Source organism: Schistocerca piceifrons, chromosome X (genome assembly GCF_021461385.2).
Source record: "Schistocerca piceifrons isolate TAMUIC-IGC-003096 chromosome X, iqSchPice1.1, whole genome shotgun sequence".
Lineage (NCBI taxonomy): Eukaryota > Metazoa > Arthropoda > Insecta > Orthoptera > Acrididae > Schistocerca > Schistocerca piceifrons.
In genome coordinates this window covers 671,964,057-671,984,576 of record NC_060149.1, presented here as the reverse complement: position 1 = coordinate 671,984,576, position 20,520 = coordinate 671,964,057, and the positions used below count along the sequence as shown (strand labels likewise).

Below are 20,520 nucleotides of genomic sequence, written 5' to 3'. Positions count from 1 at the left end.
GTGATGGGTGCGGATAAAACGGCCTCTTCAGCGAAAGGTTACACAAATTGTAAATATGTTTTAAAATACAGCCGGCCGGAGTGGCCGAGCGGTTCTAGGCGCTACAGTCTGGAACAGCGCGACCGCTACGGTCGAAGGTTCGAATCCTGCCTCGGGCATGGATGTGTGTGATGTCCTTAGGTTAGGTTCAAGTAGTTCTAAGTTCTAGGGGACTGATGACCTCAGAAGTTAAGTCCCGTAGTGCTCAGCGCCAGTCATTTTTAAAATACAAAAGAAAAACACAATATCTTGTACGTTCTACAAGATTAATTTCTTTTAGTTAATTAGTTTATGACTTACAAGACCATCAGCAGACTTTTCCTGATTATCGTCGTCAATGAAGTTTCAATACTTGCAAACAATATTGGAAAAGTTCCTGGCAGGTTAAAGCCGTATGCTGGACTGTGACTCGAACTTGGGACCTTTGCCTTTCACGGGCAAGTACTCTACCGGCTGAGTTACCCAAGCACGACTCGCTACCCGTCCTCACAGCTTTACTTCCGTCAGTACCTCACCTCCTACCTCCCAAACTCCAGAGAAGTTCTTCTGCATACTTTGCAAGAGTACCACTCGTGGAAGAAAGGATGTTAGGGCGTTTCCAAGACTACCACTTTTAGAAGAAATGATATTAGAGAGACATGGCTTAGCCACAGTCTAGGGTATGTGTCCAGAATGAAATCTTCACTCCGCAATATCCTTTATTCCAGTAGCAGTCTTGCAAGTTTCGCACGAGAACTTCTCTAAAGTCTGGTTCAAATGGCTCTGAGCACTATGAGACTTGACATCTGAGGTCATCAGTCCCCTAGAACCTACAACTACTTAAACCGAACTAACCTAAAGACACCACACACATCCATGCCCGAGGCAGGATTGGAACCTGCTACCGTAGCAGTCGCGTGGTTCCGGACTCAAGCGCCTAGAACCGCTCGGCCACCGCAGCCGGCTCTAAAGTCTGGAAGGAAGGAGATTAGGTACTGGCGGAAGTAAAGCTGCGAGAAGGAGTCGAGAACCGTGCTTGGGTAGCTCAGTCGGTAGAGCACTTGCTCCTGAAAGGCAAATGTCCCGAGTTCGAGTCATGGCCCAACACACAGTTTTAATCTGCCTGGCAATTTCATGTCAGCGATCACTCCGCTGCAAGACAAAAATTTCACTCCTGAAACATTGGAAAAGATGTTACTCGTCTAGATTGAGGTACGGAGGCAATGAAAATCATCTTTGACAATGCAGTGCTAATGTAATTAAAAAGTTAAAATTTGAACAGTAAATAAATATAGGGAGAAAACCAGGAAAAAGGCTTCAGAGTAATAGCGGACGTCCCAGGTCTTCATTATTGACCACGGTACTGATACGATCTGGAGTTTCATAACTTCTAGTATTAACGGCGACAGCATGAACACGCTACAGTTAGGAATCTGTAACACGCCTACAAGCCACCGAACTGATGGGATGTTTAAATAATGTTATTCATTGCTACTTCCAGAGGAAAACAAAATGAGTTAAATACTACTTCAGGCAGGTGAGTGGATGCTATTTTGCAATGCCCTCGTCACACATCCTCAGCCACGCTCAACATATCTTTTCAATGAATGCCTGCAGTACTATTTGAATAGTGAAGAAAGTAGTACGCCGCGGGGAAAGAGCCGGTAAACATGAAGTAAGAAGCTACCTTCAAGAAGCAGAATCAAAAAATTTATTTATTGATTAAACTTATAACCGTCACGGTAATTAGAAACAGAACACTAGCTCGGATAGGTGAAAAATCTAAATCTGCGTCACCAGACGGGGATTTGAACCACACATTTCCAGAATGCGAGTCCAGCGTTTTCACCACTGCTTCATCTCGCTCTTTAGTAAATTGGCATAAGCCTAAATCTATTAGACACAAACGCAGCAGTTAAAAGATTCCTAGAAACTGTAAATACGCCATTTACATACTGCACGATCAGTTAAAAAATTTTTCCTTGTATGCAACTAAACGCGAAGCTATTAGCTACACGCCGTGCGTACTTGAGTTCAGTTGCTGCCTCTGATAGCATTCTCGTCGAAGGATACTACATAATTTTAGAAAAAAAGAAGGTTCATTTACGCGTCGCTACTGAGCAGATCTTGCAAACTGTAATTAAATCAGTAATTGATTGCAAACGCATTTCATCGTTCAAAGATTAATACATTTGTCATGTAATTAATAATACACGAATTGATGGGATTAGGCGAGAGCTAATTGCTACTATAATCACAACAGTTACTTAATTTTCCCGAATCTGGTTTTCCAGCTGGATGAGACAGCGGGAAAGGAAAACTAATAAGCGGAATATGTATGATATATTTCGTTTCTTCAAATCATATGCATGACGTGTGCAATAAAAATGGAATATATTAAGAGGCAAATGCAATTTGCGTCGATAACGAACTGGCAAACCAATGTGTGACATGTTCAGTCGACTGGTCCGCCGCTAAATAATTAGATATAACAGAATGTTTCCCTCACTCCAGCACCTATGAGCAAATCCTGATACGGATTTTGTTCCAGTCTTTATTAGTGGCAGCAGCACAGTGAGGTAGTGGGAAAGGGTGGTGGGAGTGCGACAACCCGTCTCCAGCTGAAACGTGATGCTGTACAGCAATTCTTGCCCTATATGAAATGTCGACCAATCGTTGGCAACCAGGATTGTCAGCATTCAAAAGCAGGAAAAACCTATCCGAGGCTTCGCTTTCAGCATGCATTGATCGCCCTCGGCATAGAAGGTCTTCGCAACAGCTAATGCAATTGTTCAGAACATAAGTCCAGGAAAACGAAATAATATCGGGTACACCGTCTGCAGCAAGAAGTAAGAATACGTTCGACGTTTTCTATAATGCTCTGAGAATGCATGAGAGCCAGATTCTCAATTACTTGAGAACGTCTCTGAGATCATTTGGCGAACTGCTGAACGAGTTGAGATTATCCATTCATGACCAGGAAGAAAATTTCAGTTGTTGCTCATATGAGTGACTGTAAGGTAATAAGTAACAATGTAACACTTAGAGCTACACGACTGAGTGCCCTGTACGGGGATTTGTTAGCTGATCTTTTTTTGCATAAAACACAGATGCAGAAGATTGCTACATAAACTCGTTTCATTTCATTTTTTCTCATTGATTTCACTTTAATTAGTTGTATTTTAAGTTTAATGTTGTTAAAAAGCATATTATTCAGTAGGTGTTGTTAGTTGTAGTACGCATTTATCACATCTGCTGGAAAGAAGCGAAACAGCGAAGATTATTTCAAGAAATATAGTATTATAAAACAGCGAAATAATGGTAATAATTATTCCACGTAAAAAATAATCACACAGATATTTTAAGCTGAGTTACGCAAAGATTACAGATATTTGCATGTCTACTGAATAAAAGTGACTTCTAAATAAAAACCATTGCTTACCTAGTTCCCTTTTTACTCCATCATCCAGTTGTTCACCCGCAAAGATATTAACTATTTCCTCCCACTCTTTCTACGCCTATCGATCTGAATATTCAATGCGAGAGACGTCCCACATCACCATATAACGGCGTAGAAGCGCTTTTTATGAAACGTCATGTTGTGAAAACAGCTCATAAGCAATATGACCCCCCCCCCCCCCCCCACACATTAGTTGCCTCACTCCTCGAGAGACGGGACTGTTCGCTTATGTTGAATCACTGTCCCATATTTTCAAGAGCCGTTAGTACAAATTTCGTTAAAAACGAATGCGAAATTTTCTCAATAAATCTATAAATCCCAGACAAAACTGTAATTCATACGATTGTTCAGCCCCATAGTTGCGTTCACGACTTGAAAACGGTACGCACTTACATCAGCCAACTCTTTCCTATAACTTATTACAATGTGTATTTTTCGTTTTACAGTAATTGTGATCGGTTTATGGTTTACTAGGAGATCCTTTTCTATTTGTCTTTAAGACTCTTAAAACTGAAGTAAACGCATAAAAAATGGGCAAGAAGACCATCGTTGTGGTTGTGTATGCACGAATGAAACACACCGCCGCAGCGCTCTGGAATGGACTGTAAACAGTTTGTTTGCCTCAAATGACAGAAAACGATGAAGTATGGAAACGATGAACTGACCGATATGGTTTTCATTTAGGATCAAGAAGCCGTGTGTGGTAGCCGCACGGTCTTAGGCGCCTTGACGCGGTTCCAGCGGCTCCCCCCGTCGGAAGTTCGTGTCCTCCCTCGGGCGTGGATGTGTATTTTGTCCTTAGCGTAAGTTTGTTTAAGTTAGATTAAGTAGTGTATAATCCTAGGGACCGATGACCTCAGCAGTTTGGTTCCACAGGAACGTACTACAAATTTTCAATTTTCAAATACGATCAGGGAGATCAGAATTCTGGTACTCCTGTTGCTGCCTGTATGTATACTGCGTGTTGTCCCGGCAGACGACATCCCACTCCAAGGGCATTTGTGTTAGTAACACGTCGTTTGAGAGAGACAGGTCGCTATGCACATCTGATGGTCAGATCAGTCCATGGCGTGCAGCTAATCTCTGAGTACTAGTATTCGGCAACGTTCCACAGAATCCAGAAGCGCCTCCTGGATCTGCCAGGCGTCGTCGCGGTCCCCCAGCATTGACTATCGCAGGTGCATCTCCCAAATGAAGAGTTAGCGACCCAAATGTTCTTGGAGTGGGATGTCGTCTGCCAGGAAGACGTGCAGCATACGAACGAACAGCAGCAGCTGCAGGATTTTGACCTTTCTGATCGTAAATCAATGCCATATAGGTCAATTCGTCCTTTCCATACTTCGTAGTCTTCTACCAACCACAACAACTGATTGTAAGCAGGCCCCTGTGGCCGAGCGGTTCTAGGCACTTCAGTCCGGAACCGCGCTGCTGCTACGGTCGCGGGTTCGAATCCTGCCTCGGGCATGGATGTGTGTGATGTCCTTAGGTTAGCTAGGTTTAAGTAGTTCTAAGTCCTGGGGGACTGATGACCTCAGACGTTAAGTCCTATAGTGCTTAGAGCTTAGTGCTTTGAACTGACTGTATGTTTACAATCCATGCGGCGCAGTGTTTTCTTCGTGCACACACTACCACGAATTTGCCTCATAAACAAAGCTTTTCCGGCAATAAGTTGCAATAGCACTTTTAGTTTCTTCTCTTTTTTTTTTGTTAGTAGGAATTCCACTACCAATCTTTGAAGTCAACAATTACTGGTCACCATCTATGATGAGATACTATCAAGACGGACAATTACTAATAAAAACGAAACCGTTCTATAGCACAGTAGGTACACCACATGCCACTGAAGATCATACTTAAAAAATAATACGAAACGCATGTGGCAAGACAAATTATATTTATTCAGTTGCACACAGACCTAACCTCAAAATCACTAACGTAAATATAACTCACAAATTAAATGTTTTAAAAAGTTTAAGAGTGATCTGTCACTCAGAAGATGAGTAGCCGGTCTCCAAGGCTATGAACGCTGCCGTAACAAGGTCGTGGCGTGTGACATTATACACCATTAAAAAAAAAAAAAAAAAGTGCATTACCTCGGTTCCGAGAGTTCCGGAACCTGTACAGAAAATTGGAATAGAAAAAAATGGTTTAAATGGCTCTGAGCACTATGGGACTCAACTTCTAAGGTCATCAGTCCCCTAGAACGTAAAACTACTTAAACCGAACTAACCTAAGGACATCACACACATCCATGCCCGAGGCAGGATTCGAACCTGCGACCGTAGCGGTCGCGCGGTTCGAGACTGTAGCGCCTTTAACCGCTTGGCCACCCCGGCCGGCAATTGGAATAGAGATCAACATAAACATCATTTCCGCATCTTTTAACTGCTGTGGTCATCAGTCCCCTAGAACTTAGAACTACTTAAACCTAACTAACCTAAAGACGCCAAACACATCCATGCCCGAGGCAGGATTCGAGCCTGCGACCGTAGCGGTCGCGCGGCTCCAGACTGTAGCACCTAGAACCGCTCGGCCACTCCGGCTGGCCCGCATCTTTTATTGCTCATGAAAACCACACATTGCATGTTCTACCACCATAAAGCGAGACCTTCAGAGGAGATGGTCCAGATTGCTGTACCTCTAAAACCCAGTAGCACGTCCTCTTGCACTGATGCATGCCTGTATTCGGCGTGTCCTACTATCCACAAATTCGTCAAGCACTGATGGTCCAGATTGTCCCAGTCCTTAACGGCGGTTCGGCGTAGATCCCTCAGAGTGGTTGGTGGATCACGTCATCCATAAACAACCCTTTTCAATCTGTCACAGGCATGTTCGATAGGGTTCATGTCTGCAGAACATGCTGGCCACTCTGGTCGAGTGGTGTCGTTATCCTGAAGGAAGTCATTCACAAGATGTACACGATGGGGGTGCGAAATGTCGTCCATGAAGACGAATGCCTCGTCAATATGCTGCCGATATGGTTGCACTATCGGTCGGAGGATGGCATTCACGTATCGTACAACCGCTATGGCGCCTTCCATGACCACCAGCGGCGTACGTCGGCCCCACATAGTGCCACACCAAAACATCAGGGAACCTCCACCTTGCTGCACTCGTTGGACAGTATGCCTAAGGCGTTCAGCCTGACTGGGGTGCCTCCAAACACGTCTCCAATGATTGTCTGGTTGAAGGCATACACGACACTCATCGATCACGACAAATGGTTCAAATGGCTCTGAGCACTATGGGACTCAACTTCTAAGGTCATCAGTCCCCTAGAACTTAGAACTACTTAAACCGAACTAACCTAAGGACATCACACACATCCATGTCCGAGGCAGGATTCGAACCTGCGACCGTAGCGGTCTCGCGGTTCCAGACTGAAGCGCCTAGAACCGCTCGGCCACCAGTGGCCGGCTCGGTCAAGACAACGTGATGCCAATGGCTCAAATGGCTCTGAGCACTATGCGACTTAACTTCTGAGGTCATCAGTCGCCTAGAACTTAGAACTAATTAAACCTAACTAACCTAACGACATCATACACATCCATTCCCGAGGCAGGATTCGAACCTGCGACCGTAGCGGTCGCTCGGCTCCAGACTGTAGCGCCGAGAACCGCACAGCCACTCCGGCCGGCCGTGATGCCAATCCTGAACGGTCCATTCGGCATGTTGTTGGGCCCACCTATATCGCGCTGCATGGTGTCGTGGTTGCAAAGATGGACCTCACTGTGGGCGTCGGGAGTGAATCTGCGCATCATGCAGCCTACTGCGCACTGTTTCAGTCGTAACACGACGTCCTATGGCTGCACGAAAAGCATTATTCAACATAGTGGCGTTGGTGTCAGGGTTCCCCCGAGCCATAATCCGTACGTAGCGGTCATCCACTACAGTAGTAGCCCTTGGACGGCCTGAGCGAGGCATATAATCGACTCTTTCTGTCTCTATTTATCTCCTCCATGTCCGAACAACATCGCTTTGGTTCACTCCGAAAATGGTTCAAATGGCTCTGACCACTATGGGAATTAACGTCTGAGGTCATCCGTAACCTAGAACATAGTACTACTTCAACTTAACTAAACTAAGGACATCACACACAGTCATGCCCGAGGTAGGATTCGACCCTGCGACCGTAGCAGCAGCGCGGTTCCGGATTGCAGTGCCTAGTACCGCTCGGCCACAGTGGCCACCTGTACCTCCTTCCTGGTGGAATGACTGGAACTGAGTACCGAGCGAGGTGGCGGAGTGGTTGGCACACTGGAGTCGCATTCGGGAGGAGAACTGTTCAAACCCGTCTCCGGCCATCCTGATTTAGGTTTTCCGTGATTTCCCTAAATCGTTTCAGGCAAATGCCGGGATGGTTTCTTTGAAAGGGCACAGCCGGTTTCCTTCCCCATCGTTCCCTAATTCCAGCTGATGCTCCGTCTCTAATGACCTCGTTGTGGACGGGACGTAAACACATCTCCTCCTCCTCCTCTGGAACTGATTGGCTGTCGGACCGTCTAATAGGCGCTGTTCATGTATGGTTGGTTACTTCCTTGGGCGGGTTCAGTGACATCTCTGAACAGTCAAAGGGACTGTTTCTGTGATACAATATCCACAGTCAATGTCTAGCTTCAGGAGTTTTTTTGATGTGTGTATATGCTCAAACAGGTGTTGAAGAGAACAACTACAATCTTTATTTTGCTTCCATATTATTTCTTGAAATATAGGTGACACAGGCTGATCTGTTGAGGAAACTGTGCAGCAGCCTGAAATTTCCACACTCTTTCCTTAACCATATAATTTAACTGCAGTATTTTGAACACAAAATTACTCACAGTAAAATGGGTAACGAAAACGGAAGAAGTAACGGTTCATTTATTCTGAGATATGGCTTTATGGTCTTCCTTTCCCCCTTCTCATTTGCTTACTTTAATTTTGAAAATGCTGAAGAGAAATAGGACTTTCGGTCTACCATATAACCATACAACCAATCATCATTACTATAAAATCAAAAATTAAAATACAAAAAAATAGACTTGAAACACGCAAATAAACAAGGTGGTTTTAGAAGTGAGTGTAGTACACTGCACTGTTTGCAAGTCGGGAAAGAAACTGAGGAAATGAACAATGACAATCATTTTGATAAGGCTTTTCACTCAGTTTCTACGTAACCTGTACTAACAGCCACAGAGAAACAGGGCAGTGATTCAGTTTAGGTTAGTGTACTGAAAAAGATATTCCTCAATCTGATTTTCTCCATTATAAGAGGGTTTTTTTTCTTTGAAAGCCTGCGACTGGGAAAACAATGGGTTTGTTTATAAGTAACTTTCTGCTATCACTCACGATTATCTTTTATTATATTTTACACAACGCGTTTCGGAAAATGATTCTCAAATTATAGTGTGTATTTCTTTGTATTATGCCATTTTTTGATAATGTTTTCGATGTGTGAGGTTCTGATTTGTTTTATTGACATTACTGCAGTATATAAAAAAAACCCTCAATTTTTCGTTCGTTATTGATTTTTATATGTAGTTAGTGGGGAAATTTGAAAGAGGCTGTACTACAGTCTTCTTATGGTCCATTTGTGCATAGTCTCACACATGTAAAACATCACTCACAACTGGCAGTGCACAGTACACATCGAAATAACTTACATAAATATGCAGTTACAAAGATGCTTTTAGATGTGGTTGACAGAGGTTATGTCACAAGTCCTTGTATGGAAGGTATTCATCTGAACAATGTGTATTACAATTTTCTTACATCTATTTTACAATGGTATTTGTACGTATTTTTATGTTACTACATTTATTCAAGCATATTGTCGAAGCTTCTGAAGAAATTCACCAATTCACTTTCAAGTTTTTCATTTTTCTTCATGCGCTTCGACAATGTGCTTAATAAAGGTAGTAGCACATAGAAATAAACATTATTGTTAAACAGATACAAGCAAATTGTACTCCAGATTGTTAAGATAAATACCTTCTGTGCAAAAACATATCTGTGGTGGACCTTTAACATACTCTCTGTCAACTACATCTTTGTAACTGTTTGTTTTTGTAAGTTATTTCGATGTGTACTGTGCACTGACAGTTGTGAGTAATGTTTAACATGTGTGAGACTCTGCACAAATGGACCATGAGAAAACTGTAATTACAAGTTCTTCCAAATTTCTCTACTAAATGCATATAAAAATCGATAACCAACAAAAAATTGCACGTTTTTTATGTGTTGGAGTAAAGCCACAAAACAAAGCAGAACCCCACACATCGTAAACAGAACCAAATATGGCATAATACTGAGAAACACACACTTTAAAATGGGAATCATTTTCCGAAACGAATCGTGTAAAACGTAATGAGGAAAGATCGTGACTGGTAGCAGAAAGTTATTTATAAACAAACCCATCATATTCCCCAGTGCTGCAGCTTCCACTAGACTGTATCAGAAAAGAATGGACTTTCAAATTGGAAGAGGATACAGACAATGAGATTTCATATTACCCAAACAATTCCACAGGAAAGTGACAATGTGGTTCTGAGTTGAAGACAATGTGCAATAACTTTGTTGAGGTGCCACACTAATCTGTATTGTGGTCAGAGGTTTAGGGAATAGTTTCGTTGTTATTTTGATAATGTCATGAATCAAATCAGAACTTTTCTTTCAGTGGGTTAATTATTGCCCACAATACGATCACCCTCATATCCATTTAACTGCGTCATAGGTGCTCCTTACGCAGCCCAAACTTATCTTCACGACTCTGACATAAGGGGAACAAACCGAGTGCATAAAATTTCTTGCAGGTCGATTTTATGGTGCATGTATGGTACTGGTGTGTTGCTAGTCTGAGGAAATTATACAAAAAAAGGACGTGAAAATAAGGTATAGAGCTAAATAAGCTTACAATATGTGCTGCTATTTGGAACAAAACTTTTACCGAAATTCTCCAGGAAAAAAAAAGTTCAATTATGTCTGAATACCTAATGGACCAAACTGCGTAGGTCATCGGTCCCTAGACTTACGCACTACTTAAAGTAGCTTAAACTAACTTATGCTACGAACAACACACACACACACACACACACCCATGCCTGAGGGAGGACTCGAACCTCCAGCGGAAGGGGCCGCGCAGTCCGTGACATGATGCCTTAAACCCTGCGGCCACTCCGCGCGGCACTGTAGGAATTTTCGACACATTGACCTGGAGTGATTTTTGAGCGCTATAACGCCTGAAACTGTATTTCATAAACCATCGTTCCAAAACAATATTTTTTTTCGCTTAGCACGGTAGTCCCTGTTAATGCATAAATCGTCTGTGAACCCTTATTGGTGGCCGCCAACGCATCGCTGATCGAATTAGATTTACTGTCTTTAACACAGGCTATAATTGGAACAAGCTTGTGTAAAATATTTACAGATGGCTGTAACAAGGAATCCCATGTCTCAATAGAGGTCAAACAGTCATCATCAGCTGAAATGAAATTAACAACGTAATTAAGCTTACAGCTGTGCTTCATCAATGTGCGTAGCTCTCGAAATTAATTGACCTGATGTAATAAAATATTTAAAAACTGATGCCACCCCCCTCCCTGCCCCTCTGATATATTCGGTGGAAACCCACTGCCAAGAGCGTGCCTACGCTGCCGCACTCAGCATTTCGCGCGCGCACATATACACATGCAGATGCACACAAAAGAATACGCATTTTTTGTGTTGAGGTTTAACATCGCAACTGTCAGACGGCTGCTCTACACCCTTCTACTCTCAGTTCGAGTGAAGCGTTCTGAGATGTGTAGAATGCTAAAAGAGACAAAGGCCTCGACCCGTTGCATGTTAGAATACACAGAGTGGTTGCTGAAAAGCCGCGATCCGCCGCCGACTGGGGCTGGGGGCATCTTCACGGAGAGGCAAGTGTGGCGTGAGGTCAAGAAGAAAATAAACCGAGACACTGTGTCGATGCTAAGAATAAGAGATACTCACTCTCCTTGTACTGCAGAACGTTGTGGTGCTTTTCGTGAATGACTACGCAGCGGAAACAGCCTTTCCTGGAACAAAAGGAAAAAAAAAAAGTGTGAGACACTCCGCTCAACCTTAAAATTTGTGGATGGACATGGCAGTACAGAAAAAAATATGCTACATTCGAGACAATATCTGAGCTGTTAGCCAACTAATTACATATTTCATAGATCATTTGTACGAAGTCTGTCGAAATGATGTGTAACAACCAGTTTACATGCTTCATATATATGATTTGTTTATGACTATTGCTACACGTTGGCCATTTAGAAGTTGCTAAATACTACACTGGCCTCAATTTAATAAGAATGAAATGAAGTGATACACTTAAATTTATTTTTTGCTGTATTGGAACAAATAAGCCCTCGGTCACAAATATTAAGTCAAAATTGACCTGGTTTCAACGCTTCTATGAGCGTCGTCTTCAGAATTAGACTAACTGTACTAAAACTTATTAGGTATATAGTAAATTAATAAAATTAAAGTTTGCACTTACAAGTCACATATTAAAAAAGATGTAAGCCGGAAAGGCGACGTCACAAACAGTTGTGAGATGGCGAGCCGCTAAGGGCTGCTCGTACTGTGAACAAGGTAACCCACGTTCTGGGATGAGTCGTGCACGTCCCGCACTTTGTCGCTTACTCGACGACAGTAGCACGCAATCAACCAAACAACTTCATCGTATTCGAGATACTGATTCCCAGGCACCGTGCCACAAAAACTTATCTTTTGTCCACGTCCATTATGTCAGTGGATTTCCCAATTTGCTGACCGAATCGTCATCATAATGAATCCTCAGTCGTCTCTGCTCCACTTATGTCGGATGTTTCACAATTCCTATTATACGTTCCTATGGGTTGTGGAGGGGACTTCAGAGATAAAAATTTTATACGGAATCAATGTCCGGAAATGTGCCGTTTGGATATAAAATAAGTTTTAATAGTAGATCACTTTTGTATCTCCCGCTTCACGGTACAGTACACGATGACGATGTTAAGCTATAGTCTTACAACAGCCTTTTATGTCATAAACCGGTCCGCTAAATAAATTAATATTGTAGTGCATCCACAAGTTTGAGTTTTTCATTTATAACTGTGAAGATACTACGCCACGCAGCGACGGAAGAATGAATCTATATCACGAACGATAGTATAATGAAAATCAAATACATACGCGAAAATAATGGCTCATTTTGCATCCTGTGATATTTATATTCAAGCAGTTAGTATTTTGGGATAAAGGAATCAATGTTGGAAATGAACATTCAAGGTAGTGTGAGATCTAGAGTGAACAATGCGTAACGCTCGTATTTGCAAAATGTTTATGCTTTTGCATCGACGTTCCCGGCCTCACACAAAAATAGCTCACAATCGTTTGTGATTTGTCCACGATGAATTTCCTTTTGTGGGACTACACAACGTCACTGATGTATGAAAGCCCAGCAGATACTGAACAGTAACAAGTTAGTAGGATTCTGGCATCCTGTCTGATTCTACAACAGACAACACGGATAGCTGAGAATCCGACATAATTTTATGTGGCGTTGTAATGCAGGCACTGGAATTAGTGGGCGTCGCTGTGAACAGCTGTTGTGAGCTGAAGTTATTGTTAGAAGGAGTAAAATGTCGATATCAATAAAGACCATTATTTAATTATTTATTTATTTGTTTATTTATTTATTCATTTGCCTCACTTGGTAAGACTGGGTAATTCAAAACTAACCAGACGTTCTTCGCGAGATCATCATTATAATTCTGCTCTTTACTCTTTCTTTGACGACTTCGCCTTTCAACCATTCCCACAGGTAAAAATCTAAGGGAGTAAGTTCCGTGGAGTTCGGTGGCCTTGTCCGCCGCTCGTGGTCGTGCGGTAGCGTTCTCGCTTCCCGCGCCCGTTTCCCGGGTTCGATTCCCGGTGGAGTCAGGGATTTTATCTGCCTCGTGATGACTGGGTGTTGTGTGATGTCCTTAGGTTAGTTAGGTTTAAGTACTTCTAAGTTCTAGGGGACTGATGACCATAGATGTTAAGTCCCATAGTGCTCAGAACCATTTGAACTTCGGTGGCCAAGAAGCGTGACCATTTCTGCCGATCCATCTTCCGAAGAGTAATAGGTTTAGATGGTTAGGTGACGTGCCACCTTACCACGAGAATGTGCACGGGGGCCTCGTCGTACTGGAAACCATACCCATTAATGTTGAAAGCTCGTTTTCAGAATAGTCTAGGTAACGGGGCCCTGTGTGCGGTAACACAACAGGCCCAATACACTAACTGCCCACCATGCCGCACCAAACATTTACAGAGAAGCGTTCCGGAAAATGTGGCTCTAGGAAGGAATGTGGGGTTTTCTCGGATCAGTAATTGGAGCTATAAGTGTTACTGTTACCGTTACAACTGAAAGTGGCTTCTTCAGTAAACACAGTTAGAGTGATCGGACCTTGCCCTTTGAGATTTTTGCCTGTGGATGTAGCTGAAAGGCGAAGTCTACAAAGAAAAAGTAAACAAAGAGACGAATTGGTCCTTACGATTATGAATAGTGCTGTCTCAGTAAAACAACGCCATAAGGACTTCAGAATAGCTACACGTGGTGTTGTCAACAGAATTCAAAAGTGCATTTAACCCAGAGTTGAAATTTATAAATTTAATCATTTACCTTTATTTAACATCTTTTACGGGGAAGTTGTTTGGGCTACATTTTAACCGCTGTATCTCTGTAATGAAGAAAAGCTGAACACCTGTTACATGGAACGCTTATACGAAGCAGCTTATATAGCCGCCTCCTATAATATTTACAGTTCCTCTTGAAACATGTTGTATGATTATAATAATAATAATAATAATAATAATAATAATAACAATAATAATAATAACAATAATAATAATAATAATAATAATAATAATAATAAATGCATGAACAGTAACGAATATATGAAATTATTATATAATTAATTATATTAATTGTGTTAAGTAACTTATTCATTAGGTTCTTCTCAAATGCAACGAAATTTCACGGAAATGTAAGGCAGCAATCCAGAAGGAATCAAATGTAGAGAAGAAGTTGATCAGTAAGATTAGCAGTTGAGATGGCAGGAAGAAAACGGAAATTGGTAAGGATGAGAAATGCATGGGTGGTTTATAATGTGACAGATACTGGTTCACATTTAGAGAGAAGAAAAGCTGATCGGCTACGCCGAGACGGAATCTACGCCAATGATAATAAAGTAAGATTTAATCCCCTATTGAACGGAGATTGTTTTGAATAAGACGCAAGCTACAGGGTAGCTTGTTTCAGAATTTTATGGCTGTATGGAGCGAGAGATTGCGAGATCTTTAGCATTATGCAAAAGTTCAGCCAAGATGCTGCGAGTGGTGATAGGTACAGAGGAGACGGGTGACCAAGAAAGCGATTCAGAGGGTAACTGGTTCAAATGGCTCTGAGCACTATGGGACTTAACATCTGTGGTCATCAGTCCCCTAGAACTTAGAACTACTTAAACCTAACTAACCTAAGGACATCACACACATCCATGCCCGAGGCAGGATTCGAACCTGCGACCGTAGCAGTCGCGCGGTTCCGGACTGCGCGCCTAGAACCGCTAGACCACCGCGGCCGGCTCAGAGGGTAACTGGTAGGTTTTCTACCGGTAGATGCTTCGTGAACTCAAGTGGAAATCCCAGGAGGGAAAATGACGTTCTTTTCGCGAAACAGCAGTGAGAAAATTTAGAGAACCGGCATTTGGGGTTCACTGCATAACTATTCTGTTGCAGCGAACGTAAATTGCGAGTAAGGACCACTAAGATAAGACAAATTAGGCCTCATGCCGAAGCACAAAGACAGTCGTTTCCCCTCGCTGTATTTGCGAGTGGAATAGGATAGAATATGATTAGTAGTGGTACGAGGTACTCTCCGCCATGCACCATATGGTGGGTTGCGGGGTATGTATGTAGATGTAAATGTATATGTAGATGTAAATGAAGACAACAGAACGAATTAAAATGACGTCGTCATTCCGGTCGTACCCACACTAACAGCACAGAAGATTGACGTGATGAAACGACCGAATATCGCATACCGTACGCAAGCGTTTGACAGGACTAAGGCCTGGACCATTTTTTGTTTAGTTTCAGCTGGAAATATTATTCGAAATTTTTAGATTGCATGTAATCAAAAGAGGAGTTAAAAAATAAATTTTGTGTACTACCAAAATTTAAGAGTAGATTCTCGGGCTGTTATGGGTAATCGAATTCAGTCATAATACAGTGGTCCGTTGTGAGCAAAATAGTGCTCATAGGTCGTTTAGAAGAGTGTCAACTTTTCCTAGTATGGTCTCTGTTCATCTTTATCCCGAAAAAATCAAGTTCGGTAATAGCGTTTCACACTCAAGGCGTCTCTGCTTCCTACAGAACTGAGATAAGGCGATGAATAGTTGTGTAGACAGGCGCTGGTCGAAAGAGTATTTGCTGAAGAGTTACGGGGTACTGCTCACCCCTAGAAATGACGCATATTAAGTCGGTATCAGTTTACGTACACCATCGCTACCGCTATTACGTTCGCCTGCAGCACTTCGTGGGCAACTCTCAAAATTGAGGTAGCAAACTTCGTATGTGCGTAAGCACTTCCAGGTGCCACCACAAGTCTCAAAATACGATGAACCCTTTAAACCCATCAGCCACTGCATAGAGCCACAAGTTATGTCAACAATGGAAGAAAGAAGATACTTGAGAAGTAATGAGCAATTTTTTCGGGTACCAGATAACTGCCACTGAGTTTTAGCGATAGTAAAAATTATTATTTAACACAAATAAAGAAAAATTCACGGTATTTTAATGACCATCGATGAGACTAAAAACTGATTTTGTGGTAGGGTCGCCACTTGTTCTCACGAAGCTAAGTGGATCTTCACTGAAGTTCTCCCACCAGAGAGAAATCGTTGCCAGCGCGGAGACAGAACACGAATCCTTCACATTGCAGCACGATGGATTAACCGCTGGTTTTGGATGTGGGTGCATACTGACGATACTGCGAAATGCAAAATGAAATCATTGTAATAGGAAATCGAATAAAACGCATTGTGAATAAAACAGAGATTTTCCCGCAAGTAAATACTATACAAGGCAAAAACATGTAGGTAAACAGAAAATTATGTCCATGTAGTATGAAATGGGAGAGGGAAAAAGCTGTGAGGCCATGTTACAGATATGACAGCCAATTTGTAATCCGCCATCGTAGATGCAAGTCGTAATTTGCAAATGGAAAGACAGTCATGTAACATACGAAACAGACAGACCACTGGAATATTTTCATCAGAATAGTCAGAACGGGAAATCAACTATACTTACTCGTAATAAATGATGATTTCACTCTGCTATTTTACTGCAACCAGTAACACTACGAGTACATCATAGACTCTACGATTTTACGAGAGGCTCAACTTACAGAATTAGGTACCTATAACAACAGACGCGAATATTACAGGGTTTGTGATGATGACGATGATGATGTTTGGATTGTGGGGCGCTCAACTACGCGGTTATCAGCGCCCGTACAAATTCCCAATCTTTTCTCAGTCCAGTCTTGCCACTTGCATGAATGATGATGAAATTATGAGGACAACACAAACACCCAGTCATCTCGAGGCAGTGAAAGTCCCTGATCCCGCCGGGAATCTAACCCGGGACCCCGTACTCGGGAAGCGAGAACGCGACCGCGAGACCACGAGCTGCGGACTACAGTGTCTAAGCAATTAAACTACGAACCTAAAAAGTATATATTGCCATGTGATGCTCGTGAGTTTGGAGCCGTGATTTGAAACAGCTTAGGTTTACTGGTATTAGGTAGATACACTCCTGGAAATTGAAATAAGAACACCGTGAATTCATTGTCCCAGGAAGGGGAAACTTTATTGACACATTCCTGGGGTCAGATACATCACATGATCACACTGACAGAACCACAGGCACATAGACACAGGCAACAGAGCATGCACAATGTCGGCACTAGTACAGTGTATATCCACCTTTCGCAGCAATGCAGGCTGCTATTCTCCCGTGGAGACGATCGTAGAGATGCTGGATGTAGTCCTGTGGAACGGCTTGCCATGCCATTTCCACCTGGCGCCTCAGTTGGACCAGAGTTCGTGCTGGACGTGCAGACCGCGTGAGACGACGCTTCATCCAGTCCCAAACATGCTCAATGGGGGACAGATCCGGAGATCTTGCTGGCCAGGGTAGTTGACTTACACCTTCTAGAGCACGTTGGGTGGCACGGGATACATGCGGACGTGCATTGTCCTGTTGGAACAGCAAGTTCCCTTGACGGTCTAGGAATGGTAGAACGATGGGTTCGATGACGGTTTGGATGTACCGTGCACTATTCAGTGTACCCTCGACGATCACCAGTGGTGTACGGCCAGTGTAGGAGATCGCTCCCCACACCATGATGCCGGGTGTTGGCCCTGTGTATCTCGGTCGTATGCAGTCCTGATTGTGGCGCTCACCTGCACGGCGCCAAACACGCATACGACCATCATTGGCACCAAGGCAGAAGCGACTCTCATCGCTGAAGACGACACGTCTCCATTCGTCCCTCCATTCGCGCCTGTCGCGACACCACTGGAGGCGGGCTGCACGATGTTGGGGCGTGAGCGGACGACGGCCTAACGGTGTGCGGGATCGTAGCCCAGCTTCATGGAGACGGTTGCGAATGGTCCTCGCCGATACCCCAGGAGCAACAGTGTCCCTAATTTGCTGGGAAGTGGCGGTGCGGTCCCCTACGGCACTGCGTAGGATCCTACGGTCTTGGCGTGCATCCGTGCGTCGCTGCGGTCCGGTCCCAGGTCGACGGGCACGTGCACCTTCCGCCGACCACTGGCGACAACATCGATGTACTGTGGAGACCTCACGCCCCACGTGTTGAGCAATTCGGCGGTACGTCCACCCGGCCTCCCGCATGCCCACTATACGCCCTCGCTCAAAGTCCGTCAACTGCACATACGGTTCACGTCCACGCTGTCGCGGCATGCTACCAGTGTTAAAGACTGCTATGGAGCTCCGTATGCCACGGCAAACTGGCTGACACTGACGGCGGCGGTGCACAAATGCTGCGCAGCTAGCGCCATTCGACGGCCAACACCGCGGTTCCTGGTGTGTCCGCTGTGCCGTGTGTGTGATCATTGCTTGTACAGCCCTCTCGCAGTGTCCGGAGCAAGTATGGTGGGTCTGACACACCGGTGTCAATGTGTTCTTTTTTCCATTTCCAGGAGTGTATTTTCATACAATGCCATCCGACTGAAGGTGTAATTATTCTAAAGACGCTATTGTCCATTGACAATTTTCCGTGGGGAAACAAATATTTGCTGCATCTTTTGGGTCATGGATGAAATATCAAAGCGTTAAAAGCGGTTTGGGAATCTGTAACTGTTACCATACGAAATAAGGAAACATACGAAATGACTGACAACATCCGCACTCAAAGGGTAAACAGTTGTATCATAAAACTCGTACACCGAGACGTAATTGTAGTAGCAAAGATAAAGATACCTATAGCTATAATGAAACTGCAGGGGCCAAATAACATGGTTGTGAATGGGACTATAAATTTGTTGTATCGGTCTAGATGATAGCTGCATGTAGGTGTGGCAGCTGTAATAAAGTTGTAGTTCTGAGTAGGGTGTTTAATAATAATAAAATATTATAGCATCCGACGCACTTTGGAGCTAAAGCTCTACTGTTGAGAACTACAATTCATGTTTTCTAATTAACATCTCTACCAGTTTAGCTCCTATGATCAAACTCATCGAGACAGTTATTAATATTGTGAGTTTACTGTTTCAGACGAAACTTAATGTAAAACCCATTTTCGAATAAAATTTTGATGTTTATCTTCATTCTGCCACTGAATATTTGCCATCTACATCACTGCGAAACCTCCTTATTGGGATATACACTTTTCGGAATTTGACATTTTCGATACGTACTGCAAGTCTCAGGTGACTGCTTACAACTTGTTACTTCCAATACCACGTAGTTTGTTTCTCCATTTATGGATTCTATTAAGAAACAACGTTCAGATTATTTTTATTCTTGCCCACATTTATACTGAAATAAACACTGTAGACGGCGTGACAAGGCAATTTGAATGTAAATATCGTAACTTCACATTCACAACTATTTTTTACATTAAATTTCAGCAGATGTTGTATCCGTGTAAAATTAACAGCTATATAGTTACGTTTAAAGCTAGATGGAAAACTGAAGCAGATGTAAAGCTGGAAACTAGAAAAATAGTTCTTGAATATGGAGTATGAGCTCCGAAACGTCCCGGATGTTACAAGAATAATAAACAGACTGACCGGAGACGTTATCCTAACCTAAGAGTTACATTCACGATAAGTCCGCCGACAAATATGGCAGTTAAGAACGTAAAGCTATAACTACCTACCAAGGTTTATTAATTATTATTTTGAATAACAAAAAACTATCTTTCACTTTTCCATGTTCTCTGTCCTCCTCCTTCTCTCTCTCTCTCTCTCTCTCTCTCTCTCTCTCTCTCTCTCTCTCTATATATATATATATATATATCACACACACACACACACACACACACACACACACACACACACACGCTCACTTTTTTCCTCAGTCTGCAACCATTTTACAAAACTAGCCATTGATTTCTTGGGTTCTACTGTTAAAAAGTTAGCTTTAGTGTTTGCAAGAAAATAATAAATGAGAACACAGTTTCCTCTGAAAAAATAGTCATATGAAACAACGAGTGGCAAAGAGGTTTCCGTTTCAGTAGTGAAATATCAGCGTGTCCTTCATGATTTACATCGATTCAGTCTTGTTGGTGGCCATAGTTCATATTAATGGCCTACCTTACGTTATTCAGGCATTAGCGTTATTCCTTCGCCATGATCACAAGTTGCTCTTAAAGAACGGTGATTTAAACAGTGGTTCGGAGAAGTGTACTTTACGTTTTGAATTCGCCAATTGGGTGATGTTTTTCAAATAATAATATTTAGAAGGACGATAAGGAAACA

At 42.8% G+C, this 20,520-nt stretch overlaps 1 protein-coding gene across 1 annotated transcript in view; it reads right to left on the bottom strand.

The window, feature by feature from the left end:
* Positions 1–20,520, bottom strand: part of LOC124722667 — a 625,281-nt gene that overhangs the window by 433,908 nt on the left and 170,853 nt on the right. The window contains exon 3 of the mRNA XM_047247812.1: positions 11,447–11,511. Coding sequence (XP_047103768.1) covers positions 11,447–11,511 — 65 coding nt within the window. The remainder of the gene's footprint in view (positions 1–11,446; positions 11,512–20,520) is intronic.